At 56.3% G+C, this 21,334-nt stretch overlaps 5 protein-coding genes across 10 annotated transcripts; 3 read left to right on the top strand and 2 right to left on the bottom strand.

Annotated features, from left to right (window-relative positions):
* The first annotated feature begins 197 nt into the window (after positions 1-197).
* On the top strand, positions 198-6,269 carry SYVN1 (synoviolin 1). 5 transcript variants are annotated; one of them, XM_023745631.1, is made up of 14 exons: positions 198-359; positions 447-599; positions 731-779; positions 1,157-1,260; positions 1,896-2,022; positions 2,118-2,217; positions 2,311-2,376; positions 2,503-2,619; positions 2,716-2,879; positions 3,145-3,273; positions 3,371-3,523; positions 3,608-3,794; positions 4,837-4,985; positions 5,061-6,269. In XM_023745631.1, the coding sequence occupies exons 1-14, from the start codon at positions 219-221 to the stop codon at positions 5,165-5,167; spliced, it is 1,746 nt and encodes a 581-aa protein (XP_023601399.1). In that variant the 5' UTR covers positions 198-218; the 3' UTR covers positions 5,168-6,269. The 5 variants fall into 5 exon arrangements, with proteins under 5 accessions (XP_023601399.1, XP_023601398.1, XP_023601400.1 ...); XM_023745630.1 differs by having other exon boundaries at positions 3,368-3,523; XM_014446713.2 differs by lacking the exon at positions 1,157-1,260 and having other exon boundaries at positions 217-359; positions 3,368-3,523.
* On the bottom strand, positions 6,183-10,275 carry MRPL49 (mitochondrial ribosomal protein L49). Its single transcript, XM_006104350.3, has 4 exons — positions 10,161-10,275; positions 8,743-8,893; positions 7,867-7,991; positions 6,183-7,752 (listed from the first exon to the last, which is right to left on the bottom strand). The coding sequence occupies exons 1-4, from the start codon at positions 10,236-10,238 to the stop codon at positions 7,606-7,608; spliced, it is 501 nt and encodes a 166-aa protein (XP_006104412.1). The 5' UTR covers positions 10,239-10,275; the 3' UTR covers positions 6,183-7,605.
* An 82-nt stretch (positions 10,276-10,357) lies between these two features.
* Positions 10,358-12,496, top strand: FAU (FAU, ubiquitin like and ribosomal protein S30 fusion). The gene is made up of 5 exons (XM_006104349.3): positions 10,358-10,500; positions 10,760-10,842; positions 10,937-11,081; positions 12,106-12,161; positions 12,323-12,496. Exons 2-5 carry the CDS (start codon positions 10,768-10,770, stop codon positions 12,446-12,448), a joined length of 402 nt encoding a protein of 133 aa, XP_006104411.1. The 5' UTR covers positions 10,358-10,500; positions 10,760-10,767; the 3' UTR covers positions 12,449-12,496.
* Positions 12,497-15,124: 2,628 nt separating this feature from the next.
* On the top strand, positions 15,125-16,454 carry ZNHIT2 (zinc finger HIT-type containing 2). Its single transcript, XM_014446716.2, has one exon. The coding sequence runs from the start codon at positions 15,198-15,200 to the stop codon at positions 16,410-16,412; it is 1,215 nt and encodes a 404-aa protein (XP_014302202.1). The 5' UTR covers positions 15,125-15,197; the 3' UTR covers positions 16,413-16,454.
* A 147-nt stretch (positions 16,455-16,601) lies between these two features.
* TM7SF2 (transmembrane 7 superfamily member 2) lies at positions 16,602-21,202 on the bottom strand. Of its 2 annotated transcripts, XM_006104347.3 has the most exons (10): positions 21,042-21,202; positions 20,562-20,758; positions 20,403-20,457; positions 19,879-20,073; positions 19,697-19,800; positions 18,263-18,382; positions 18,009-18,177; positions 17,481-17,561; positions 17,271-17,393; positions 16,602-16,984 (listed from the first exon to the last, which is right to left on the bottom strand). In XM_006104347.3, exons 1-10 carry the CDS (start codon positions 21,088-21,090, stop codon positions 16,824-16,826), a joined length of 1,254 nt encoding a protein of 417 aa, XP_006104409.1. In that variant the 5' UTR covers positions 21,091-21,202; the 3' UTR covers positions 16,602-16,823. The 2 variants fall into 2 exon arrangements, with proteins under 2 accessions (XP_006104409.1, XP_014302201.1); XM_014446715.2 differs by lacking the exon at positions 17,271-17,393 and having other exon boundaries at positions 21,042-21,090.
* Positions 21,203-21,334: the final 132 nt, after the last annotated feature.

Genomic DNA, 21,334 nt, shown 5'->3' with positions numbered 1-21,334 from the left:
CCTCAAGCACCATTTCTACCCCACGGTGGTGTCCCTGACCAAGTCCAGCCCCAGAATGCCCGTGAGTGGAGGGCGGGGGGAGGAACTCCGGGGGGGGGGGGGAGCGGGGAGCGGGAGGAGGTGGCCGAGGCCGAGGCAGGGCTGGAGGGGAGAGAGGAGGGAGCCGCCAGCTGCGGACTCTGACTACATGGTGAGGGGGCGTGGGGGGCCCCTGGGTGATGAGCGTGGGCAGAGCGAAGCCCAAACCATTGCCTCTCTGCTCCCAGGTCCTGTACATCCAGGCCTTCGTTCTTGTCTTCCTTTTGGGCAAGGTGATGGGCAAGGTGTTCTTCGGGCAGCTGAGGGCGGCGGAGATGGAGGTAAGACGGTTGTGGCCCGGAGGTGAGGGCCGGGGAGCTGGGCAGGAAGACTGTCCGGGCTCTCATCGTGCCCTGTCCCACCCCCAGCACCTTCTGGAACGTTCCTGGTATGCGGTCACCGAGACTTGTCTGGCCTTCACCGTCTTCCGGGACGACTTCAGCCCCCGCTTCGTTGCGCTCTTCACCCTCCTCCTCTTCCTCAAGTGTTTCCACTGGCTGGCTGAGGACCGCGTGGATTTTGTGAGTAGGGTCGGGGGTTCTCTGGAGCAGAGAGTGGCCAGTGGGCAGGCTTGTGGACGGAGGGGGGCTGGGTTGGGGGTGTGGGGTGAGTCCCAGCCTCCCTGACAGGACCCCTCTCTGCTCTGCCCCAGATGGAACGCAGCCCCAATATCTCCTGGCTCTTTCACTGCCGCATTGTCTGTGAGTGAGGCCCGGGCGCGGGGAGAGGCGGGGACGAGGCACCGGGACCGGTACTCTAGAGCACCCGCTGCCCCCTCAGCCCCACCTGTACAGGAAAGATAATTTAGGAAATTAATTTGCATCATCTCTGCCCTGTTCCACTCCAGAGCTTCTCAACTGCCTGGCCCCTTAGCTCTTTGCCTCCTCACCTGGAGCTTGGGCTGCCCCAGTGCCCCACTAGGCAGAGTTGGCGTCCCAGGGGGCCAGGTTCAGTGGTATGTGCCCACCTGACTGGGGCCATCCATTGTGGGCCTGAGGGTGGGAGCTGTCTTAGAGCATGACATGGCTGCCAGGCCCTGGGCTGACCCCCCCAACCCCCCATGTGGGGGTCCCCACAGCCCTTATGTTCCTCCTGGGTATCCTGGACTTCCTCTTCGTCAGCCATGCCTATCACAGCATCCTGACCCGTGGGGCCTCTGTGCAGCTGGTGTTTGGCTTTGAGGTAAACTGGCTCGGGAAGTTGGGAGGACAAGCCTGAGGTGGCACTGCATGTGCCTTGATAGCCCAACAAACTTCATGAGCACCTGCTCTGCGGCCAGCCCCATGCGGGCCACCAGGAGCAGCCTGCGCCAGTCCTAGCTCTCTGCACCCCCTCCTAGGAGAGGGGAAGGCACAGAAAGAGGGTCCTGACCTGGTGCTCAGGGAAGGCTTCCTGGAAGGTGATGCCAGAAGAGCTGGCTGTTGATGGACAAAAGGAGTTAGCTTGATGGACAGCTGGGGAAGTGTGTCCCTGGCAGAGGAAGAATGTGTCCATTGACAACAGCTCACTTTGCTGAATGCTGACTGTATGCCAGGCCTGTGCTGAGCACTTGACCTGCATCTCTTTTAATTAGCAAAGTAGCATCGTTATAAAGGAGCAGTTAACTCTGGCATTTACAGACAAGCAGGCTAGTTCAGAGAGGTCTATGGATTGCCAGAAGTCAGACCAGCTAGTGAGTGGAGGGGCTCGGAAGACCCCGGCTGTGTCCAAGTCTGTGCTTGTGCTATTGGACCTGCTGTGCAGAGGCCTGGGGTAGCAGTGTGGCTGGAGCACGCAGAGGCTGCCTGCTTATGCCTCCCCCTCTCCCCTCCCTCCAGTACGCCATCCTGATGACTATGGTGCTCACCATCTTCATCAAATACGTGCTGCACTCCGTGGACCTTCAGAGCGAAAACCCCTGGGACAATAAGGCCGTGTACATGCTCTACACAGAGCTGTTTACAGGTGAGAGGAGCCTGGGCCTCCCCTGACCTGGACTCGTATCCCCAGCTCTGCCTCCCAAGCCCTGTGACCTGCTCTCTGCACACCTTTCCCCGCAGGCTTCATCAAGGTTCTGCTCTATCTGGCTTTCATGACCATCATGATCAAGGTGCACACCTTCCCTCTGTTTGCCATCCGGCCTATGTACCTGGCCATGAGGTGAGCCCAGCTGAGCCGGGCCCTGCCACACCCCTAACCCCTATTTGATCCCTCCCCTTCCTCTCCCAACTTTCACTGAAACTGTCCTTTCAGGCAGTTCAAGAAAGCTGTGACAGACGCCATCATGTCTCGCCGAGCTATCCGCAACATGAACACACTGTAAGTGAATCTTCTTACTTTATCTTTATCTTTTCCTCAAGTCAAATTTCTCCTAAGCTCTACCCCAGCTCTGGGCCTCCAGCCTCCAGCTCTGGTCCTGACACGTCCTTGGCCTGTTCTAACCAGGTACCCAGATGCCACCCCAGAGGAACTGCAGGCAATGGACAATGTATGCATCATCTGTCGAGAAGAGATGGTGACTGGTGCCAAGAAACTGCTCTGCAACCACATTTTCCATACCAGGTGGGAGGAGCCCTGGGGAGTCTGCGCATCAGGGGACAGGCTCTGGGGGGCAGGTCCCTAGGGACCTGCTAATCATTGCCTGGTCTTAACCCCCAGCTGCCTGCGCTCCTGGTTCCAGCGGCAGCAGACCTGCCCCACTTGCCGTATGGATGTCCTTCGTGCATCGCTGCCAACCCAATCACCACCACCCCCTGAACCTGCGGATCAGGGACCACCACCTGCCCCCCATCCCCCACCACTCCTGCCCCAGCCCCCCAACTGTGAGTGACCCCTCATTTGGCCATTTGACACTGTCTAGTACTTGCCTTGGGCTGGGTATGGGAAATCAGAATCCCTGCCCACTAGAAGCTCAGTCTGGGTGTGGTGATGGGGAGGTCATGGGAGGAGACATAGATGGTTGCAGTCATGTGTAGTCAGTGCCGAGCTCAGAGAGGACCTGTGGGAGCAGAGGACATAGCTCCCAACAAGCAGCGCCTTGCCTGTGATTTGGACTTTTTCTCATTACCTCCTGTCCTCTCTCTGCAGTCCCCCAGGGCCTCCTACCTCCCTTTCCACCAGGCATGTTCCCTCTGTGGCCCCCCATGGGCCCCTTTCCACCCGTTCCACCTCCTCCCAGCTCAGGAGAGGCTGCGGCCCCTCCATCCACCAGCGCAGGTGAGCCCTTTGGGTACTGCAACAACCAGGGGGGTGGGAGTAGTGGAAGCAGAGGCCCCTCAACACTCACCGACTTCCTGTTCTTGCTCTTTAGCAGCCCTTTCTCGGCCCAGTGGAGCAGCCACAACCACAGCTGCTTCTGCTGCCTCTGCCCCGGCACCTGGCTCTGCCCCCACCTCCGAGGCCGCTCCCACCCCAGGCTTCCCCTTCCCCCCTCCCTGGATGGGTATGCCGCTGCCGCCACCCTTTGGTAAACAGGGACTCTCGGGGTTGTTCTGGTGGGTGGGGGGTGTCAGGCTCAGGCAACCCAGGCTGAGCCTCTCTCTCTCTCCAGCCTTCCCCCCAATGCCTGTGCCCCCTGCCGGCTTTGCTGGGCTGACCCCAGAGGAGCTGCGGGCTCTGGAAGGCCACGAGCGGCAGCACCTGGAGGCTCGGCTGCAGAGCCTGCGCAACATCCACACGCTGCTAGATGCTGCCATGCTGCAGATCAACCAGTACCTCACTGTGCTCGCCTCCTTGGGGTATGTCTGCTCAGGGAGCCAGGGTGGGCAGCAGAGGCATGGAGCTGCCAGAAGGCTCCCAGGATGGTTTTTGCCCTTTTTCTCGTGCCATCCTGAGACGCCTGTTGATCCAGGCCGCCTATCTGTAGGCACTCTTGGTGCCTTTTTATCCTCCACTGCAGGCCTGTCTGAATCTCAGTACAGCACAAGTGTGGATTATTAGAGAGCTGACTTTGAATCTTCTTACTTTATCTTTTCCTCAAGTCAAATTTCTCACAATTCTCAGTGTTTTAGTTCATTACCTGTACCCTCCTGATATATGGTGACACTGACTGGGAATCAGTGTCCCTGATCTGAGATAGCAAATAAAGTTAGTCACTTGGAGGCAGCCTGGCTCGCGGTCAAGTCCTGGTGCCAACACTTCGGTGCTTTGTGGCCACCATTACCTTATTTGAATGGAAGAGGATCTCATTCCTGTTCACAGGTCACATGTACAAAGTGCCTGGCACCCAACAATGACAGCACAGGTGTGGAGGGGCGCTGAGACCGAGTGCTCTGTTGTATTCAGTGGGAGGTCTTAGTTGGTACCTTTAAGGTACCCAGGGTGGAGACTGCAGTGTAAGTGAACAGGCCTTCAGTCCTGCCTGCAAGTGGTTTCTAATTACTCTGATGTAGTCACAAGAATTCTGCATGCGGTCACTCATGTCTTGTGGTCACTGAGCTGCAGAGGCACGTCAGGCAGGACTCTATTTTATGTATTTTTATTGATTTCAGAGAGGAAGGAAGAGGGAGAGATAGAAACAGCAATGATGAGAGAGAACCATTGATTGGCTGCCTCTTGCATGCCCCCCCACCCCCCCCGAGCCAACAACCCAGGCATGTGCCCTTGACCAGAATTGAACCCAGGACCCTTCAGTCTGCAGGCCGACCCTCTATCCGCTGAGCCAAACCAGCCAGGGCAGTGCTGGACTCTTATTTTGCAAGGCTTGCCAAGGACAGGATAATCTGCCCAGTCATACCAGGATGCCAGAGCTGGGCTTACCTCTGTCCCTTCTCTTCCTAGGCCCCCCCGGCCGGCCACCTCAGTCAACTCCACTGAGGAGACTGCCCCTACAGTTGCTGCTGCCTCCTCCACCAGCACCCCCAGCTCTGAGACCACCACCCCATCCACAGGAGCTTCCCCACCAACCCCAGAATCTGAAAAGCCTTCAGGTAATTGTGGTCAGCCTACAGGGGGGTAGGGCAAGGGATTTCTCTGTGTTCCACTTCTCGCCTCTCTGTCCTCAGGTCCTGAGTCAGTGGGCACCGAGGAGCTGCCTGAGGATGGGGAGCCTGATGCAGCAGAGCTCCGCCGCCGCCGCCTGCAGAAGTTGGAGTCCCCCGTTGCCCACTGACACTGCTCCAGTCCTGGCCCCTGCTCCCTCTCTTGAGCAGCCCTTGCTGGAACATGTCCTGCCACCAAGTGCCAGCTCCCTCTCTGTACCAGGGAGTAGTAACCCCCACATCTGAGACAAAGGAGGTGGCATCCCCTAGGCCAAGTGGAAAGAGGCCTAAGGCCCCAGTTGACTCCAGCCCTTACAGTCCTTGGGCAGCCAAGGGGATCTTGAGTCAGTTCCAGCCTTCTCCAACCCTTCAGCCCTGTGTTCTGTTGGGACCATGAAGGCAGAACAGCACAGCCTCTAAGAAGCCCTCTGACCCCTCCCCCTTTCTGGGAGAAGGGGCAGCCCTCTGAGCCCACTTGGCGTGTGTGGAGTCACACTGCAGTACCGAACAGTATTAGCTCCCATTCCTAAGTGCGGACTCAAGGGTCTGGGGGCAGGCCAGGAACTTGCTCCCTGGCCCACCAAGACTGGTACCGGTGTCCATTTTTTACCCTAAACTCCCTGGAAGCCCTTTGTGGTGGTGGCTGTGTCCCTTACGCCCTGTGACATTTCCATGTCTTACTGGCAACCACACAACTCAGGGAAAGGAGTGCCTGGGGGCAGAGCAGCAGGAGGGCAGCACCGAGGGACACTGCCTACAAGGCCCCTCTCCCTGTAGCTTGTCTAAAGTGAGACTGTCCCTGCTCAACCAGCAGCCACTGCCCAGCCTCACTCCAGGCTGAGGGCTTGTGCGTCTGCTCCGGAACCACTGCAAGCCCCAGAATCTACGGAAGGCCACTTCTCAACTTACAGAACTTGTCTTAAGTTTAAAGAATTGGAGTAACTTCCTTGTATTTTCTTTGGCTTAAAAATCTGTCTTTGGATTTGAATGCTTGACCCCAGGGAAGAGGAGCAGGAGTGCCAGACTCCTGGTCTCTCCAATTTAGAAAAGGCTCTGGGCAGGTAGGGAACACAGGAGCCAAGGCCTGCCTGTCCCTGTCTTTTCCCCCTTGGTTTTGTGTTAAGTGAGTTGCTGGAGAGTTTCAGATGATTATTTAATTTGTAAATATTGTACAAATTTTAATAGCTTGAATTGTATATACAGCCAAATAAAAGCTTGCATTAACAATTGGTAGAGCTGGTGTCAGCATCAGTGAGCTGGGCTCCATTTTCTTGCTCAGGCTGTAGACTTGAGAGTGGCCTGGAATCTTCTGGGATGAGGGTTTATTTATACAACCTAGCACTGTCCTTGGGCGCATTGTTATTGAACTATTAGGAAGATATACCCATATTACATGAGAAAAAACTGAGCTCTAAAAAGATTACCCTGCTTTAGCCCAGAGGGAGCTAGGCTCTGAACCCTGACCTAGCCAGTCTGACACTGGGGTGGGGATGGGCTTTTGGCCCTCATGACAGGACAAGTGTGAAGGTTCATTGGATGGGGATGGCAGGGGCAAAAGGCCAGCATCTTCGTGCCTGCAAACCCCGTCCAGCCTTGATACCAGGTCATCAAGCTGGGAAACATGCCATGTGCTGGGCTAAGAGCTCCCAAGCACCCCCTTGTGGGCAGATCAGCTACAGAGAATCACTAATTATTGGAGCTGGAAACCCAATCAGGCCTAACTCTGGAATAGAGCAGAGGTGAGTGAGCCTTCTGCCTCACCATGGGTAGAAACGATGAGCTCAGGGGCTGACAAGGGCACGCTGTGCCCCATGCCCAGCCCTGCACATGTGATTGAAGGCTGCCAGGACCCATGTCAGTCATCTGTGTTCTCCGTAGCCTCCATAAGCCAGGTCTGGCTAGAGCAGCGGTTCTCAACCTGTGGGTCGAGACCCCTTTGGCTGTCGAACGACCCTTTCACAGGGGTCCCTTAAGACCATCCTGCATATCAGATATTTACATTACGATTCATAACAGTAGCAACATTACAGTTATGAAGTAGCAACAAAAATAATTTTATGTTTGGGTCACAACATGAGGAACTGTATTTAAAGGGCCAGAAGGTTGAGAACCACTGGGCTAGAGGAAGAGCTTGGGAATGTTTGCAGCAGGAAGTCTAAGGACCAAGGAAGGTTCTGTCCTGTGCTATCCTCCCCGAAACACCAGAGGGGCAGTCAACAACCTCCAGAATTTGAATAACTGACTCCAGTAGCTCCAATGAAGAAAAAGCAGGAATAGACCAAAATCAGGGGCAGGGGGGACAGCAACTAATGCCCCCCACTAGCTCAGCTGTTTCTAGTGGGTCTCCAATGTAAGACAGCCCCCCCCTCAGTGCTGGCATCTGTGCAGATGGTCCTGTTTCCCCCTTTATGCAAGCAAGGTCTGCTCCAAAGCCCTCACTCTACCTTGCCCAAGCCCTCAGCCCTAGCCTGTACCCCAATCCTAGTTGCTTCAACACCCGCCTCCCTCCTGAGGTCCCCTGGACTCCAGTCTGTGGGGGATGCTGTCATGCAGGCTGCTCAGCTAGGCCTCAGAAGCCCTTCTCTAAGAGCCAGGTTTTTAGCTGCTGGTCAAAGTAGCCCTTGATCCGCAGGGTACCTGTCACCTCATTGACCTGGGTGATAGGTGTCTTCCCCAGCAGTGGGCTCAGAAAGTCTTCCACATCCTTCTGCAGGGCCTGGGGGAAGATGACAAATCAGGCCTGGTCAGGAGACCCGTCACCTCTAGAGGACTCCCATCCCTTCAGCCCTGAAAAGGCCACACTCAGACCCTGACCCACCCACACACTTACCCAAATGTCTCCCTCCACCTTCCGGATCACAGTCATCTGACGGTTGCCATGTGTGATGTCTTTATAGACAGGGATGTTGTGCATCCGAGAGCGCCGCACAAAGTAAGGCAGGTTGGGTGGAGGGTCTGGGACAGGGAGGGATGGTGATAAGCCAAGTCTTCCCAGGCTTCATCCCACCTCAGTCAAGGCCTTTCTCCTCAGAGTCTGCAGAAGTCTACGGCAAAGCCACCTCCAGACTTCAGGTCAGGAGACCTGCTCTTTCCCTAAGTTTAGAGCGAGGACTCTAGTAGCCCAAGGCCCAGACAGGGCCTGGCACCGGAAGGTGCTCAAGAAGAAATTAAGTGAGGGCCATGCCTCCCTGGATATTCAGGTCCCCCTGTGGGACCAATCCTTGCCCTTCTCCTCGGGGTCAGGGAGACTAATATGACTCTGGCACAAAGGCATGGAGATTTACAAGTACTGAACACCACCACATGCTGGGCTCTGCACTAAGTGCGTTATGGTGCCGGGCAGATTATCTCCATTTTACTGAGACTGAGGTTGGGAGAAGCTGACCCAGAACTGCCCAGCTGAGTTCTCAATTATGGTACATGGACTACTGGGGGTGGGGGTAGGGTGGGGGGAGAAGGAGTCCAAGCTCTTGGGTCTTCTCTCTATGCTTCTTTTCCTGCATGGGAAGACTTATCCCAGTAGTGTGGATGGATGGTTACTTGTGAAACAGGGCTCCATTCCTGGGCCCTTCCTTGAACATGAAACAGGTACTAGTCCTCAAAACAAGTCCTGAAACCACTGAGTTCAGTGGCAGCTGGGGCAGGCCAACCACCAAGGAGGGGAACTTCCCTGTCGCCTTCAAGCCATCCCCATGATCTAGCTCACCTCTGGGGGGCTGCCAGCCACTAGGAGTAGGATAATGTTCATGCTTCGGGGGCTCCGGAACGCTGGTGGGGGGTATCAGGCGTTCCACAAACTGGTATTCATCCACAGACTCCACAAAGCGGGGGTAACTGGGAGGCCCCTGGGTCTGGCTCTGAGGCAAAGACAAAAAGCAACCATCAGCGTACTCACCACCCACCCACCACAACAGAACTTCAGTAAGTAGTGAAAGGAAACATTACAGGTAGAGAGAACGGTATAAATGAATGGCTGGAGAGAGGAAAGCACCAGACTTCAGTCTGTCGGGGTGCACTGGGCCTGGAAAAGACCTTCAAGTATTCTGAAGGCCTGCCTCTCCTGCCTCAGTCCCTCCTGGGACTCAAATAATAAGACAATTAACTGGAAAGCTGAGCAATGTAGCATAATTCGGTATCGAAAGTTTCTTTTAAATATTCTACCGAAATATTCTAGTTCTGGGTTAGGCACTTTCAACAACCCTGATAGTTTTGCACTCACACTCACCCCACGTGATCCTCCTTTACCTGGAAGGTTTCAACCTCATACACACACGGCCAGGCATCATACTAAGTGCTCTACAGGTATTGTTTTCATTTAATTCTTATAACTCGGCGTATTTTATCACACACTTTTTTTAAAATCTAATTTTTAAAAAATATATCTTTTATTGTTTTTTTACAGAGAGGAAGGGAGAGGGATAGAGAGCCAGAAACATCTTTGAGAGAGAAACGTTGATCAGCTGCCTCCTGCACACCCCCTACTGGGGATGTGCCCCCAACCAAGGCACATGCCCTTGACCGGAATCGAACCCGGGACCCTTCAGTCCGCAGGCCGACGCTCTATCCACTGAGCCAAACAGGTTAGAGCTATCACACCCATTTTTAATCCAAGGAAGATCAAGACATTCAGCAATCTACCCTAAGGTCACACTCCAAATTCTGTCCTCCCATCCTGCAGCTTTAAGATCCTTTTTGGACACATCCCGACAGATACCCCGGAGTCCTGACAGGCGCCGGGGTGACAATGAGAACAGGCAAGCAGGGTGCAGTGGCCTGTATGTCATGAGCTCTAGGTTCCCAGTAGTGTCGCCAACGATGGAGTTGCTCTGTGAACCCGTTGGTTTCCCCTTGAAAGAGTTAGGCAGCGAGAGTCGGTGCGCAGCCCCGCCCAGAGCCGACTCACCGAGGTTGTCCTCCAATCAGGTTCTAACCCCCACCCCCGGAAGCGCGCACCAGGTCCTGTCACCTTCCTTCTCAGTCTTGCATCTCAGCTACAGAAAAGGTCTCCCACATCAGATGGGAAAACTAAGGCCCCAACGGGAATGCGATTTTCAGGGTTAAAAGGAAGAACAGCGAGCCTCACACTCAGCCCTCTGCCCCCCGCTCCACGCTCAGTACTCTCACCAGCCGCCGCAGCGCGCCGCCCGGCTGCACGCCGACCCTCCAGCGCCGCAGCAAAGCCGGGAACACGGCCGCGGCCATCTTGAACTCCCCCAGCTTTAGCTTCCTGCGCGCGCAACCCGCCTAGTCCCACGCTTCCTGCGCACGCCCCGCGAGACCGGAAGAAGGCCTACGCGAGCGTCAAGGGGCGGGGTTACGACGCCGTGGGCGGCACAAATAGCCGAGGTTCTCGTCGGCGCGCAGCAGTGACGTTAGACGCAGCAAGCGCTTAGGACGCGTACGCTCCTCTTCCTTCCTCTTTCTCGACTCCATCTTCGCGGGAGCGGCACAGGCCGCAGTTCAGGTAGAGTTGGGGGCACGGCTGAGTCCCGAGGGCTTCCTAGCAGGTTGGCTGCGAGGTCAGAGGGCGCGGGAAGAACAGAGGAGGAGAGGCTGCTGTGTGGGCCGGGTTCTTGTCCCCACCCGACCTCCCTGGCAGGCGGGCAGGCCGGCCGGCCCTGTCTTACCCACGTGAGACCTGCGATCGCCCCGGCCCGCCACCGATTCCCCGACGCCCGCTCTCCCAGAATATTCCTTCTCTCACAAGCGTTCCTTTTCCTCAGTCGCCGACATGCAGCTGTTTGTCCGCGCCCAGGAGCTCCACACCCTCGAGGTGACCGGCCGGGAGACTGTCTCCCAGATCAAGGTAAGGCTGCGGGGTGCGCCTCGGGCGCCGTATTCGTGTGCTCTTTAACCTCGCTCCCTGCGGGAACGCTCATGAGCCTCATTTTTGCTTGTAGGCTCATGTAGCCTCGCTGGAGGGCATCGCTCCAGAAGATCAAGTCGTGCTCCTGGCAGGCACACCCCTGGAGGATGAGGCTACCCTGGGCCAGTGTGGGGTGGAGGCGCTGTCCACTCTGGAAGTAGCCGCCCGCATGCTTGGAGGTGAGTTGGGGAGGACTCCTTTGAACTGCTTGTAAGCACATAATGAGATCAGTGTCCTAAATCCAGGGTGGTTCTTCCTGTTTACCTCAGGATTAACTCTTTGTTTGTTTTGGTATCCTCACCCCAGGATATTTTTTCCATTGGTTTTCAGGAGAGTGGGAGGGGGAGAAAGAAACATTGATGTGAGAAAGTCACATTGATTGGTTGCCTCCCACATCCGCCCCACTGTGCCAGGGATGGAACCTGCAACCCACGTACATGCTCTTGACCAGGAATTGAACCAGTGACCCTTCTGTGTGCAGGCTTGGCACTCTAACCACTGAGAATGCCAGCCAGGGCAGAATTAACTCCTTTTTATTTTTTTTTAAATATATTTTATTGATTTTTTACAGAGAGGAAGGGAGAGGGATAGAGAGTTAGAAACATCGATGAGAGAGAAACATCAATCAGCTGCCTCCTGCACAACCCCCACTGGGGATGTGCCCCCAACCAAGGTACATGCCCTTGACGGGAATCGAACCTGGGACCCTTGAGTCCCCAGGCTGATCTCTATCCACTGAGCCAAACCGGTCAGGGCCAGAATTAACTCCTTTTTAAAAATTCATTATTGTTGAAAGTATTACATATGTCTCCTGCCCTTCCCCCATTGACTGCTCCCTCTTTCTCCCCAACACATATCCCCGCCCCCCTACTGTCTGTGTCCTTTGGCAGAATAAACTCTTGAGAGGTCCCTGGAAGACTGAACTAGAGTGTAGTTCTATTTCAGTCACTTACTAGATCTTTGCCTATTTCCCAGTTTCCTCATTAAAATTAGGTTAGACCAGATCCCCAAGGGGCTAGAAAATCCTGAAGTGAAACCTAGAACATGCCAGACTAATTCCTGGTCAGATGTCAAATCTCTGCAATTTTGTTCTCATTTCCTGTTGAGCCCAGCTCACCTTTAAAGGCTTGAGTTGAGGGAGAAAGAATTCTGCTGGGTGGGGCCTTCTTGCTCCTAACCGCTTGCTGTCCTTTTCCACCACAGGTAAAGTCCATGGTTCTCTGGCCCGTGCTGGGAAAGTCAGAGGTCAGACCCCCAAGGTAAGTGCAGTATTAGTGGTGTCCTTTGGACTTAAGTTTTTTACTATCACAGATAAGCTAAGACCCTTGGCTTTTGACCAGTCTTCTCCCTCCCTGGAAATGAACCTGAGGGAAGAGATGGAAGATGTCAACCAGGGTCTGATGAGCCTTCCCTTTCCCAGGTGGCCAAACAGGAGAAAAAGAAGAAGAAGACTGGTCGGGCCAAGCGACGGATGCAGTACAACCGGCGTTTTGTCAATGTTGTGCCCACCTTTGGCAAGAAGAAGGGCCCCAATGCCAACTCTTAAAGTCCTTTGTCATCTGGTTTTCTCTAATAAAGCCACTTAGCCCAGTCATCTCGTTTCATCTTAATTTGCAGGGCCTCAGGGTGAGAGGAGGCTTCTAGGGCTGGTGGTATGTCCACTGGAACAGCAGGGTCTCATTTTGGTTTCTTGATATTGTCAAGTGAGGCAGAGGCCCTTGATGGGTAGAGGGGGTGAGAGGGAGGTGGTAAACTACAAGAAAAGGCTTCCCATGAAAACGTGCCAGTCCTTCCTTTAAATGGAGAGTTGGGGAAATTTCTGATCCCAAATAACTTGATAATTCCCCCAAATCCTTCTCTCTCTTTTTTTTTTTTTTTTTTGGTTTTTGTTTTGTTCTTATTCTTTTAAACAGAAGATAGGAATCGTTGTGGGTGTTTTATAGCGGCAGCAATGGAAGGGGAGGAGTTCTAGGAGAAAAAAATGTCAGGGAATGCCAATCCGGCCTTTTCCTGAACTTGGACCAGCTGTGGCCTTAGTGGGGCTCAGTGCAGAAGTTTGGTTTGCCCAGCTTTGGAAAGTATCCTGATTATATTGGCACTGTGGTGACCTTGTTTGTACTTCTGATTGCATGACTGCTCTTGCTAACCTAATCAGAACTCAGGCTGGTCAGTTGATTGTTTCACTGTTCCCAAAAGTTGAGTTCTCTGGAACTGATTCAGGATTCCCTGCTAGCAACACGTGCATACCCACACATTTATTCTAAGGTTTTTTAACCTGCTGCTTCTTAGAATAAAGCCCATAGGATAAAGAGAGACCTTGGGCTCTAGACTTAGACTGCCTTGAGTTTCGATCCTTGCTCCATTTATAATCTATACATATAAAAGCCTAAGTGACCTTTATGATGGAATGACTGGAACAACTGGTTGCTATGATGTGCACTGACCACCAGGGGCAGACGCTCAATGAAGAAGCTTCCCCCAGCCCACAGGCCCCCACTGGCAATGGGGCCTGCTGGCCAAACCCCCAGTCCCTCCCCCTGGCTGGCAGGCCCCCATCACCAGATCGTGGCTGGGCCCCTGGGCTGAACTGAGGGTGGGTGGCGGCAGACAGGGCCCCTTTCCCATGGGGGCCAAGGGCCAGCTCCCTCCTCAGAGCCAGGGGCCAACCTCCTGGGTCCCTCCCCCTGGCCGGCAGGTCCCGATCACCTGATTGTGGCTGGGCCCTGGGCTGGAATGGGGAACCTGGGGTGGGTGGCAAGAGAATGGGGAGGCAGGGAACCTAGGGACCCTACCTGTGCATGAATTTCGAGCACGTGGCCTCTAGTTATTTAATATCTCTGGCCAGGTAGCTAAGCATTGTCCCAATATGCCAAGGTTGCAGGTTTGATCCCTGGTCAGGACACATAGAAGAAAGTGAGGAAACTAAAGTGTTAATAAACTTAAAGTAAGTGTAATGAAGGGGTTTGGGTAAACACATACTATCCTAGTTAATCAGATGGTAAGATGGTGAAAGTTCTAGCGGACAGAACCGCAGTCAGACATGGAGTGGAGTTTAGGTCCAGGTACAGTGGAGAGTCATCAAGGGCAGGGCTGGGTTTTCAGCAAGGGCCTGATGTGATCTGACTTGTGACCTAACATTTCAACTGGCTGATTTTTCTGGAGGGCCGGCAAGAAAGTTAAGGTGGTATCATCCACTTGATTGGCAAGGAACTTAGAGCACCAGTGGTGGTGGAGGAGATGTAAAAAAATGAACAGGCTTGATTGTCTCACTGCTTCACTCATCAACTCACTTTAAACAGACTTGAAGGTCATCAAACCCATCTCGATCTTGGTAGAGAAACATGATCGGCCGAAACCGGTTTGGCTCAGTGGATAGAGCGTCGGCCTGCGGACTGAAAGGTCCCAGGTTCGATTCCGGTCAAGGGCATGTACCTGGGTTGCGGGCACATCCCCAGTAGGAGATGTGCAAGAGGCAGCTGATCGATGTTTCTAACTCTCTATCTCTCTCCCTTTCTCTCTGTAAAAAATCAATAAAATATATTTTAAAAAAAAAAGAAACATGATCGATATTGAAATAAGTACAAGATATTTTGAAGGCAGAACTGACTGTAGCTGGGATTGGATGTGCAAGATGAGGGAATAAAGAACCAGAGCTTACTATCAGGGGTGCCCTGGACCAACTCCCCACTCTACCACAAACTGTAAGCTCCATTATGATAGGGCCGCATCTCTGCTCAACGTGGTCCACTTTAACGGTGGATGAACGATAGGTTTGGAGGAGGAAATCAAACAGGAGCTCAGATGTTTGTTAAATATTGCTTTGTTTTGAAGAGGGAAAATGCCGCCAACACACACCCAGTCTAGGCGAGGTACCCCACCTTGGCCTTTCCACTCTCTCCCCTTTGTCCTCTATATGGCTGTATAGTATAATGGCTGTCCCTACAGCGCAGGGACCCGGCACAATTAACGGCCCAGAGGAGGTGCGTGGCAAAGACCTACTTCTGCCTCTGCGCTTTGCAGCGCCAAGCAGCCGCGCTGGGGCTGGTACCGCGCTCCCACCTCACCGCCGCCTCCTGCGCCGGCCCAGCCGCGACGTGAGGGCGGGGCTTGGATTCCGAGTGTGGGCGGAAGTTGCCGAGAGTCTTCGGGGTGTGGGCGGAAGTTGCCGAGAGTCTTCGGGGAGCTTTCAGTAGGCGCTTGGTGGGCCCCACCGAGAGGCGGAAGTCACCGAGAAGCGCCGGAAGTTGCCGAGCTGCGGCCTCTGCGTTCGCGGGTGGCCGGCGGCGCCAGTTGCCATGGAGCCGGCCGGGCCCTGCGGTTTCTGCCCGGCCGCCGAGGCCCAGCCGGCGCGCTACGTCTGCCCCCGCTGTAACGTGCCCTACTGCTCGCTGCGCTGCTACCGGGCGCATGGCACCTGCGCCGAAGACTTCTACCGGGACCAGGTGCTGGGAGAGCTCCGCGGCCGCAGCGCCTCTCCCAGCCGCCTAGCCAGCGCCCTCCGCCGGCTGCGTCAGCAACGCGAGACCGAGGACGAGCCGCAGGACGCAGGCCTCAGCCCGGGCCCGGCGCCCGGCGGCCTCTTGGGACTCTGGGAGCGGCTATCCCCGGCCGAGAAGGCGGCCTTCGAGCAGCTGCTGAACCGTGGCGAGGCCGGGCGGCTGCTGCCCCCGTGGCGGCCGTGGTGGTGGGGGAGCGGGGCCGGGCCACGACTTCTGGAGGAGCTGGATGATACCCCGGGCGGGGAGGCCGCGGAGCTGGAGCCCGACCCTGCGAAGGCGCCGCCAGAACCCGCGAGGGATGCCGCTGCCGCGGAGTCCCCGGCCGCCGCGGAGACGGTTCTCGGAGACGCCCCGGGGGCCTGCACGCCCGCTGTGCCCGCCCGGATCCCCACGCTGGCCAGCCTGAGCCGCGGCAGGGTCTCGCCGCTCGTACGCTTCCAGCTGCCCAACGTGCTGTTCGCCTATGCGCACACCCTTGTCCTGTATCATGGCGGCGACGATGCGCTGCTCACCGACTTCTGTGCCACGCTGCTCGGCGTTTCGGGAGCCCTGGGTGCCCAGCAGGCCTTTGCCTCTGCCGAAGAAGCCCTACAGGCCGCAGCTCACGTGCTTGAAGCGGGCGAGCATCCCCCGGGGCCCCTGGGCACACGGGGTGCCATGCGCGAGGCCGCCCGCATCCTGCTGGGCGAGGGCCCTGCCAACCAGAAGGGCTACACGCTGGCAGCCCTGGGGCACTTGGCGCAGACTCTGGGCCGGGCCCGGAAACGGGCCGAGGCTACTGAGGTGCGAGATCGCCTCTACCGGGCCCGAAAGAAGTGCCAGTTCCTGATGGCTTGGACCAACGAGAATGAGGTGGCCCTCCCGGCCCTGGCTCTGGACTGTGCCAGGGCCCACCGAGCTCACGCTGTAGCCGCCGAAGAGGTGGCAGCCCTCACTGGGGAGCTGGAGCGGCTTTGGGGAGGTCCCCTACCACCTGCCCCGAGGACACTCATTGAGGAACTCCCCGGCTGAACTGTGGGCTCCTTGTCATCAATAAACCTGTGAATGGTCTGACCTGTTGGGAGTGCCCATTTCTGAGAGACGGCTGTTGTGCCCACCCACCCGCAGGTTCTTGGGCCCGCAAACCTCTCCGCCTCTCCCTAATCAGGGCTGACCCAGCCAAGATTTAAACACCCCTGTCCCAGAAAGGGAGAGAAGTGGTACCAAGGGTTCCAGATGTTTATCCAAGAAGGAAGAGCAACGTCCACTCCGATTTTGGGTACTGCCTTCATTTTCTCCCTGCTCTGAGGCTGTCAGCCCTGCCTGTTGGAGCTCGGCAGGACTGAGCGCAGGCTTTTGAGTCCTAGACGTCCAGGCTCCTGCTGCAGGGAGTGCTGGCAGATGGGTGGGTACGGGCTTCGACCTTGGGTGGGTGGAGCCACTTCAGTAGATGTAAGGCACAATTCGGTAGGGCACACGCCGGCAATATTCACGCCAGGCCAGGCCGTACTTTTGCAGGCACTGCTGCTCGTCCCGGGCCTCACGGTGCACCAGCAGCGCAGTGAAGTAGAGGAGGTAGAAGTAAGGCAGCAGGTGGGACACCCCTGTGGGGAAGGGGGCTCTGTGACCACTCAGCCAGACCCCCAGTTCACAAAGGTTTCCATACCTAATAGCTCATGGGCATCAGGGCTCAACAGTGAAAGGTCCCGGGTCTGCAGCAAGGTGCCAACAGTGCTGTCTGTCCCAGTCACATCCTGAATCCATCTCCAGCCCCCTGACTACTCCCTCCACTAAGGCGCACCCCTATTCATTCTACACCCAGACTGGGTATCCTGTGGTTTCTAATCCATCTGCCCCCACACACATGCAGTACCTACCCAAGCTACTCACCACAGGGCAAGGACCAGGCCAGAGCCATAATGAGGTCTCCCAGATAGTTGGGATGGCGGACCATACCCCACCACCCAGACACTAGCAGCTGCCTCCCCGTGGCTGTAGAGATGGTCTCAAGGCCTGGGGGAAGACAGGTAGTGGGATGAGTGACCCCCAGGAAGCCCAGCTGCCCCACCTCACTCATGGCAACCTAGAAACACAGCTCACCGGCCACTCTGGGGTCAGAAGGGTTCTTTCGGAAGGTGTTTTTCTGGGAATTGGCTCCACGGAAGATGTAGTAACCAACAGCTGAGGGAAAGCATGAGCAGGCAGTCAGGGTTGAGGGCCACAGGCTTCTGCCTGACCCTGATCATCCCCACACAGCCTAAACCCAGTCTGCCTGGACCCCAGGACCCAGCCCCCAGCTTTAGAGAAGAGCATGATGCTTAGCACCTACCTAGTGGGTGCTGAATAAACAATGAATGAGACCAGCTGGCGTGGTTCAGTGGTTGAGTGTCAACCTATGAACCAGGAGGTCACAGTTCCATTCCTGGTCAGGGCACATGCCCAGGTTGTGGACTCTATCCCCAGTGTGGGTGTGAGGAGGCAGCCAATCAATGATTCTCTCTCATCATTGATGTTTCTATCTATCTCTCCCTCTCCTTGCCTCTCTGAAATCAATAAAAATATATAAAGCATAAGAAAGGGGAGGGAGAATGATGCATGCACCCAGGCTGCTGCCCGTTCCTGACTGACCATTGACGAGGCAGATGACTGAGGCCGTGGGCAACTCCAGGGGCTGTGGGTGGTACAGCAGGAACTGGGCCTGCAGGCTGTAGGTGAAGGGTACCCAGGCTAGGTCCCCAAAGGCCAGCATGAAGCCAAACCCGTCGTGTGTGATGTCCATGGTGGTGAGTACAGCTTCCTGCAGGGACAGGACCCAGACGCACTTTAGTCCCGACAAGGTCCTCAGGCAGCTCCCCCTGCTCCCCCTGAGCAGTCCAGCTCACCTCGTGCCAGAGGGCATCACCCACATAGAGCAGCTGGAAGCCGTTGACCAGCCACATGGCCAGGGAGGGACGCCCCCGAAGTTCTGCCTCCTGTGCCAGCAGAGCCAGGTTGATGAGGACCTGGGGGTTGGGAGGAGATGGCACAGTCTGTCCCCAGCCCATCTCCACTGAGTGGGCAGCACCCGGGTAGGGCAGTGGCCAGCTTCTCCCCATCTAAGTGTCAGCCACTAACTCTCCAGCTTTGTCAAATGAACCCAGCCCGTTCCCAGAGAGCCTGCAATGGAGGCGTTTCCAGCTGTTTTCTCTCGCCTTATCCTGTAGTGCTGTTCCCTTGGGGAGAGCAGCATGGGGCGTAGGCGGGTGCTGCAGGCTTGAGAGTTAAAACAGACCTGGTTTTGAATTAGCTTCCCCACTTGGGCAAGTTGCTTACCCTCTCTAAAGCCCGCCTTCCCCACCCTCATGGTGGCAATGGAGATAATTACGGTCCAGCCCTTAGAATTGCCTGAGGACTCATGGGAGTGACACACAGTAAGTGCTCAACGATGGTGGCTAGCAGTCAGCCTGTAGTGAGCACCCCCATCTGGCAGCAGTGGGCTAGGTGCTGTTACCCCTTCTAATCCTCATAATAATCTTAGGAAGGAGCTCTTTATCCCGTTTCATACATCAGGACACAGCCTGGCGCCTGGCATTCCTCCTGCCTCTGGGTGAGGGTTCCAGGGTGACATGAGGAACCTTTGGGAAACCCTGACCACAGTCCAGCACTGACTATAACCAAGAAACACAGTTGGTATGTCAGTCAAAGACACCAGTGATGGACAGGTTGCTAAACTCTGCTCAGATCTAAGTTCTGCACTACTTTGACTAGCAAGCAGCATAGGACCACTCTCCCTTCTTGAAATAGATTTGTGCACTTGACACTTCATTTAAAATTGCACCACGCCCTGGCTGGGTGGCTCAGGTGGTTGAAGCATCATCCAAAAAGTTTGGATTTTGATTCCCAGTCAGTGCAGTTTCCATGCCTGGTCGGGGCGCATGTGGGAGGCAACGGATCAATGTTTCTCACATCAGTATTTCTCTCTAAAAAACAATAGAAACATAGCCTTGGTGAGGATTACAAAAAAATTGCACCTCTTCTTTCCTGACTTGCTTTTCTCCATGGTATGCAGCATCCCTTGACATGCTATATATACTTTTTTTTTTTTGTCTGTCTTTCCCATTAGAATGTAGGTTCCACGAGGACAGGTTTTTTTTTCTGTAATTTTTTCTTATATCTCAGCACCTACAGTATTTCCTAGGACACATATTAGATTCAACAAATATTTGTGGAATGAATGAATGATGTCTGGGCAATACTGCACCTGTCCTGCCCAGGAACTGCTCACCCGCCCCACCCCTCCTGCTGGCGCAAGTCCCACTGAGCCATGCCCAGCATACCCAGCCGATGAGGCCAGGCCGCAGTTCGCAGAAGTATTTGCAGTCAAAGGAACCGAAGCGCGGGTTGAGCTCCCGTCCCAAGAAAAAGTCGTAAACGGGATTGCCTGGAGAACAATGGAGAGTGAGGCTGCAAGCTAGCACCCCTGTCTGCCTCCATCTGTCCCCACTGGAGCCCCTCTCACCTGAGTTCCCTCCGGGTGCCAGGGCGGAGGCAGGGGCCATTAGCGCCTTCAGATAGAGGAGGAGGCTGAAGATGAAGGCCGTGAGGGTGGCCACCCACGCCAAGGGCAGGAGCATTTCCGTGAGCATTCCCAGGGGCAGCCCGGCCCACACCCCCAGGCCCACCAGCAGGGCTGTCAGCACCAGGGCCTGGAAGCCTGAACCCCAGCACAGGGTGAGTCCTGGGGACTAGCCCCCCATCGCCCCCCCCAACACTGCTCTAAGCCAAGAGGTCACAGACCTCGACCCAAGCCATTTGGCTGACACCTTGGCTTTTAGGTCACGTCAGCGGCTGCTGTGGCGAGAGCAGCAGCAAATGCGGCAGGAAAGGGTGGAGGGGCGGGGTGGGCAGGAGAGCGAGACCCCAGGTCTGTCCTGGCGGCGCAGGCACCAGAGCCCGGGTCGGGTTAATCCCCCGAGACCTGCAGGCCGCCCCGCCCCCCCCCGCCCCCCGCGCAGCTCCAGCGAAGGGCCCCGCCCCAGGCACCGTTAATGGGGTAGCGCAGGCGACTCTGGTCCTTCAGTTCCTGGCCCTCGGCCATCTGCAGGCACAAAGGGGCTCCGATGAGGGCTGAGGGTGCCTTTCTTCTCGCTGAGCCCCACCCTCCGCCCTCCTCCCACGCGCGTCCGCGAGGCAGGTCCGCACCTTGCGCGCCGGCAGCAGGTAGAAGGCCGCCTGCAGGCCCAGCCAGGTGAGCCACAGCAGCAGCGCCCCCGGGCTCCACAGCGCCGCGGGCGCCGGCAGGTGGGGGGGCAGGCCCAGGAGGCGCGCCGGCCCGGAGCGCGCCACCAGGAGCAGATGGAACATGGTGGCGGGGAGCAGCAGCATCAGCGCCGCAGCGCCTGGGGAAGGGGCCGATCGCGTCAGGGGCCCGCTCCCCAACTCTCCCCACCCCGTTCCCAGCCTCAGCACCCTTCCCTAACTTCCTCCTGGTCCCGCCTCCGGACTCCCCGGACTCTGTCCACTCCACAGACCCCGCCCCCTCCAGACACTCCCTCACAACCCCCTGCCCCCGGACACCCCTCAAAGCCCCCGGATTCTGCCCCATCCCCGCTCGCAGCTCACCCCTCCAGTTTCCCTTTGAGGAGCCTCTGGCCCCAGATCCCCCCTTCTTTGCCCCATTACCCAAGGGTCCCCCGAATTCCAGCGGGGCCCGGGAGCCCTGAGGGGCCATGGTCTCCGCTCCGCCGGGAGGTGGGGGTTTACAAAAATCCGTCAAGCAAACACCCTCCACCCCAACCCTCAGATGGGCTCGGTGACGTGAGGAATCCGTCCCCTGTGGCCAGCACCTGTCCCGGGCGGCGCTCGGACACAGCGCATGTCCATCCTGAGGTCTTTAAACGGGCCCGCCCCCGGCCCATCCTGAGCCCAGCAGATCAGCCAATCGGCTCTTGGGGGCGAGTCCGACGCAAGCATCT

This window comes from Myotis lucifugus, unplaced genomic scaffold (assembly GCF_000147115.1).
Source record: "Myotis lucifugus unplaced genomic scaffold, Myoluc2.0 scaffold_562, whole genome shotgun sequence".
NCBI classification, from domain to species: Eukaryota; Metazoa; Chordata; class Mammalia; order Chiroptera; family Vespertilionidae; genus Myotis; species Myotis lucifugus.
Note: the sequence above shows the minus strand (reverse complement) of the source record. Positions and strands in the feature narration are given on the sequence as shown.

Excerpts from the sequence above, each read along its gene's own strand:
- SYVN1 (XM_023745630.1), top strand. The coding sequence starts at position 219 with ATGAGCGTGGGCAGAGCGAAGCCCAAACCATTGCCTCTCTGCTCCCAG. Across the intron at positions 2,620-2,715 it reads AACCACATTTTCCATACCAG|CTGCCTGCGCTCCTGGTTCC; the intron begins GTGGGAGGAGCC and ends CTTAACCCCCAG. Across the intron at positions 2,880-3,144 it reads CCTGCCCCAGCCCCCCAACT|TCCCCCAGGGCCTCCTACCT; the intron begins GTGAGTGACCCC and ends CTCTCTCTGCAG.
- MRPL49 (XM_006104350.3), bottom strand. The coding sequence starts at position 10,238 with ATGGCCGCGGCCGTGTTCCCGGCTTTGCTGCGGCGCTGGAGGGTCGGC. Across the intron at positions 8,894-10,160 it reads GCGGCGCGCTGCGGCGGCTG|AGCCAGACCCAGGGGCCTCC; the intron begins GTGAGAGTACTG and ends TCTTTGCCTCAG. Across the intron at positions 7,753-7,866 it reads AGGTGGAGGGAGACATTTGG|GCCCTGCAGAAGGATGTGGA; the intron begins GTAAGTGTGTGG and ends ATCTTCCCCCAG.
- FAU (XM_006104349.3), top strand. The coding sequence starts at position 10,768 with ATGCAGCTGTTTGTCCGCGCCCAGGAGCTCCACACCCTCGAGGTGACC. Across the intron at positions 10,843-10,936 it reads AGACTGTCTCCCAGATCAAG|GCTCATGTAGCCTCGCTGGA; the intron begins GTAAGGCTGCGG and ends TTTTGCTTGTAG. Across the intron at positions 11,082-12,105 it reads AGCCGCCCGCATGCTTGGAG|GTAAAGTCCATGGTTCTCTG; the intron begins GTGAGTTGGGGA and ends TTTCCACCACAG.
- ZNHIT2 (XM_014446716.2), top strand. The coding sequence starts at position 15,198 with ATGGAGCCGGCCGGGCCCTGCGGTTTCTGCCCGGCCGCCGAGGCCCAG.
- TM7SF2 (XM_006104347.3), bottom strand. The coding sequence starts at position 21,090 with ATGGCCCCTCAGGGCTCCCGGGCCCCGCTGGAATTCGGGGGACCCTTG. Across the intron at positions 20,759-21,041 it reads GGAATTCGGGGGACCCTTGG|GCGCTGCGGCGCTGATGCTG; the intron begins GTAATGGGGCAA and ends CCCCTTCCCCAG. Across the intron at positions 18,383-19,696 it reads GGCCTGGCCTCATCGGCTGG|GTCCTCATCAACCTGGCTCT; the intron begins GTATGCTGGGCA and ends CCCAACCCCCAG.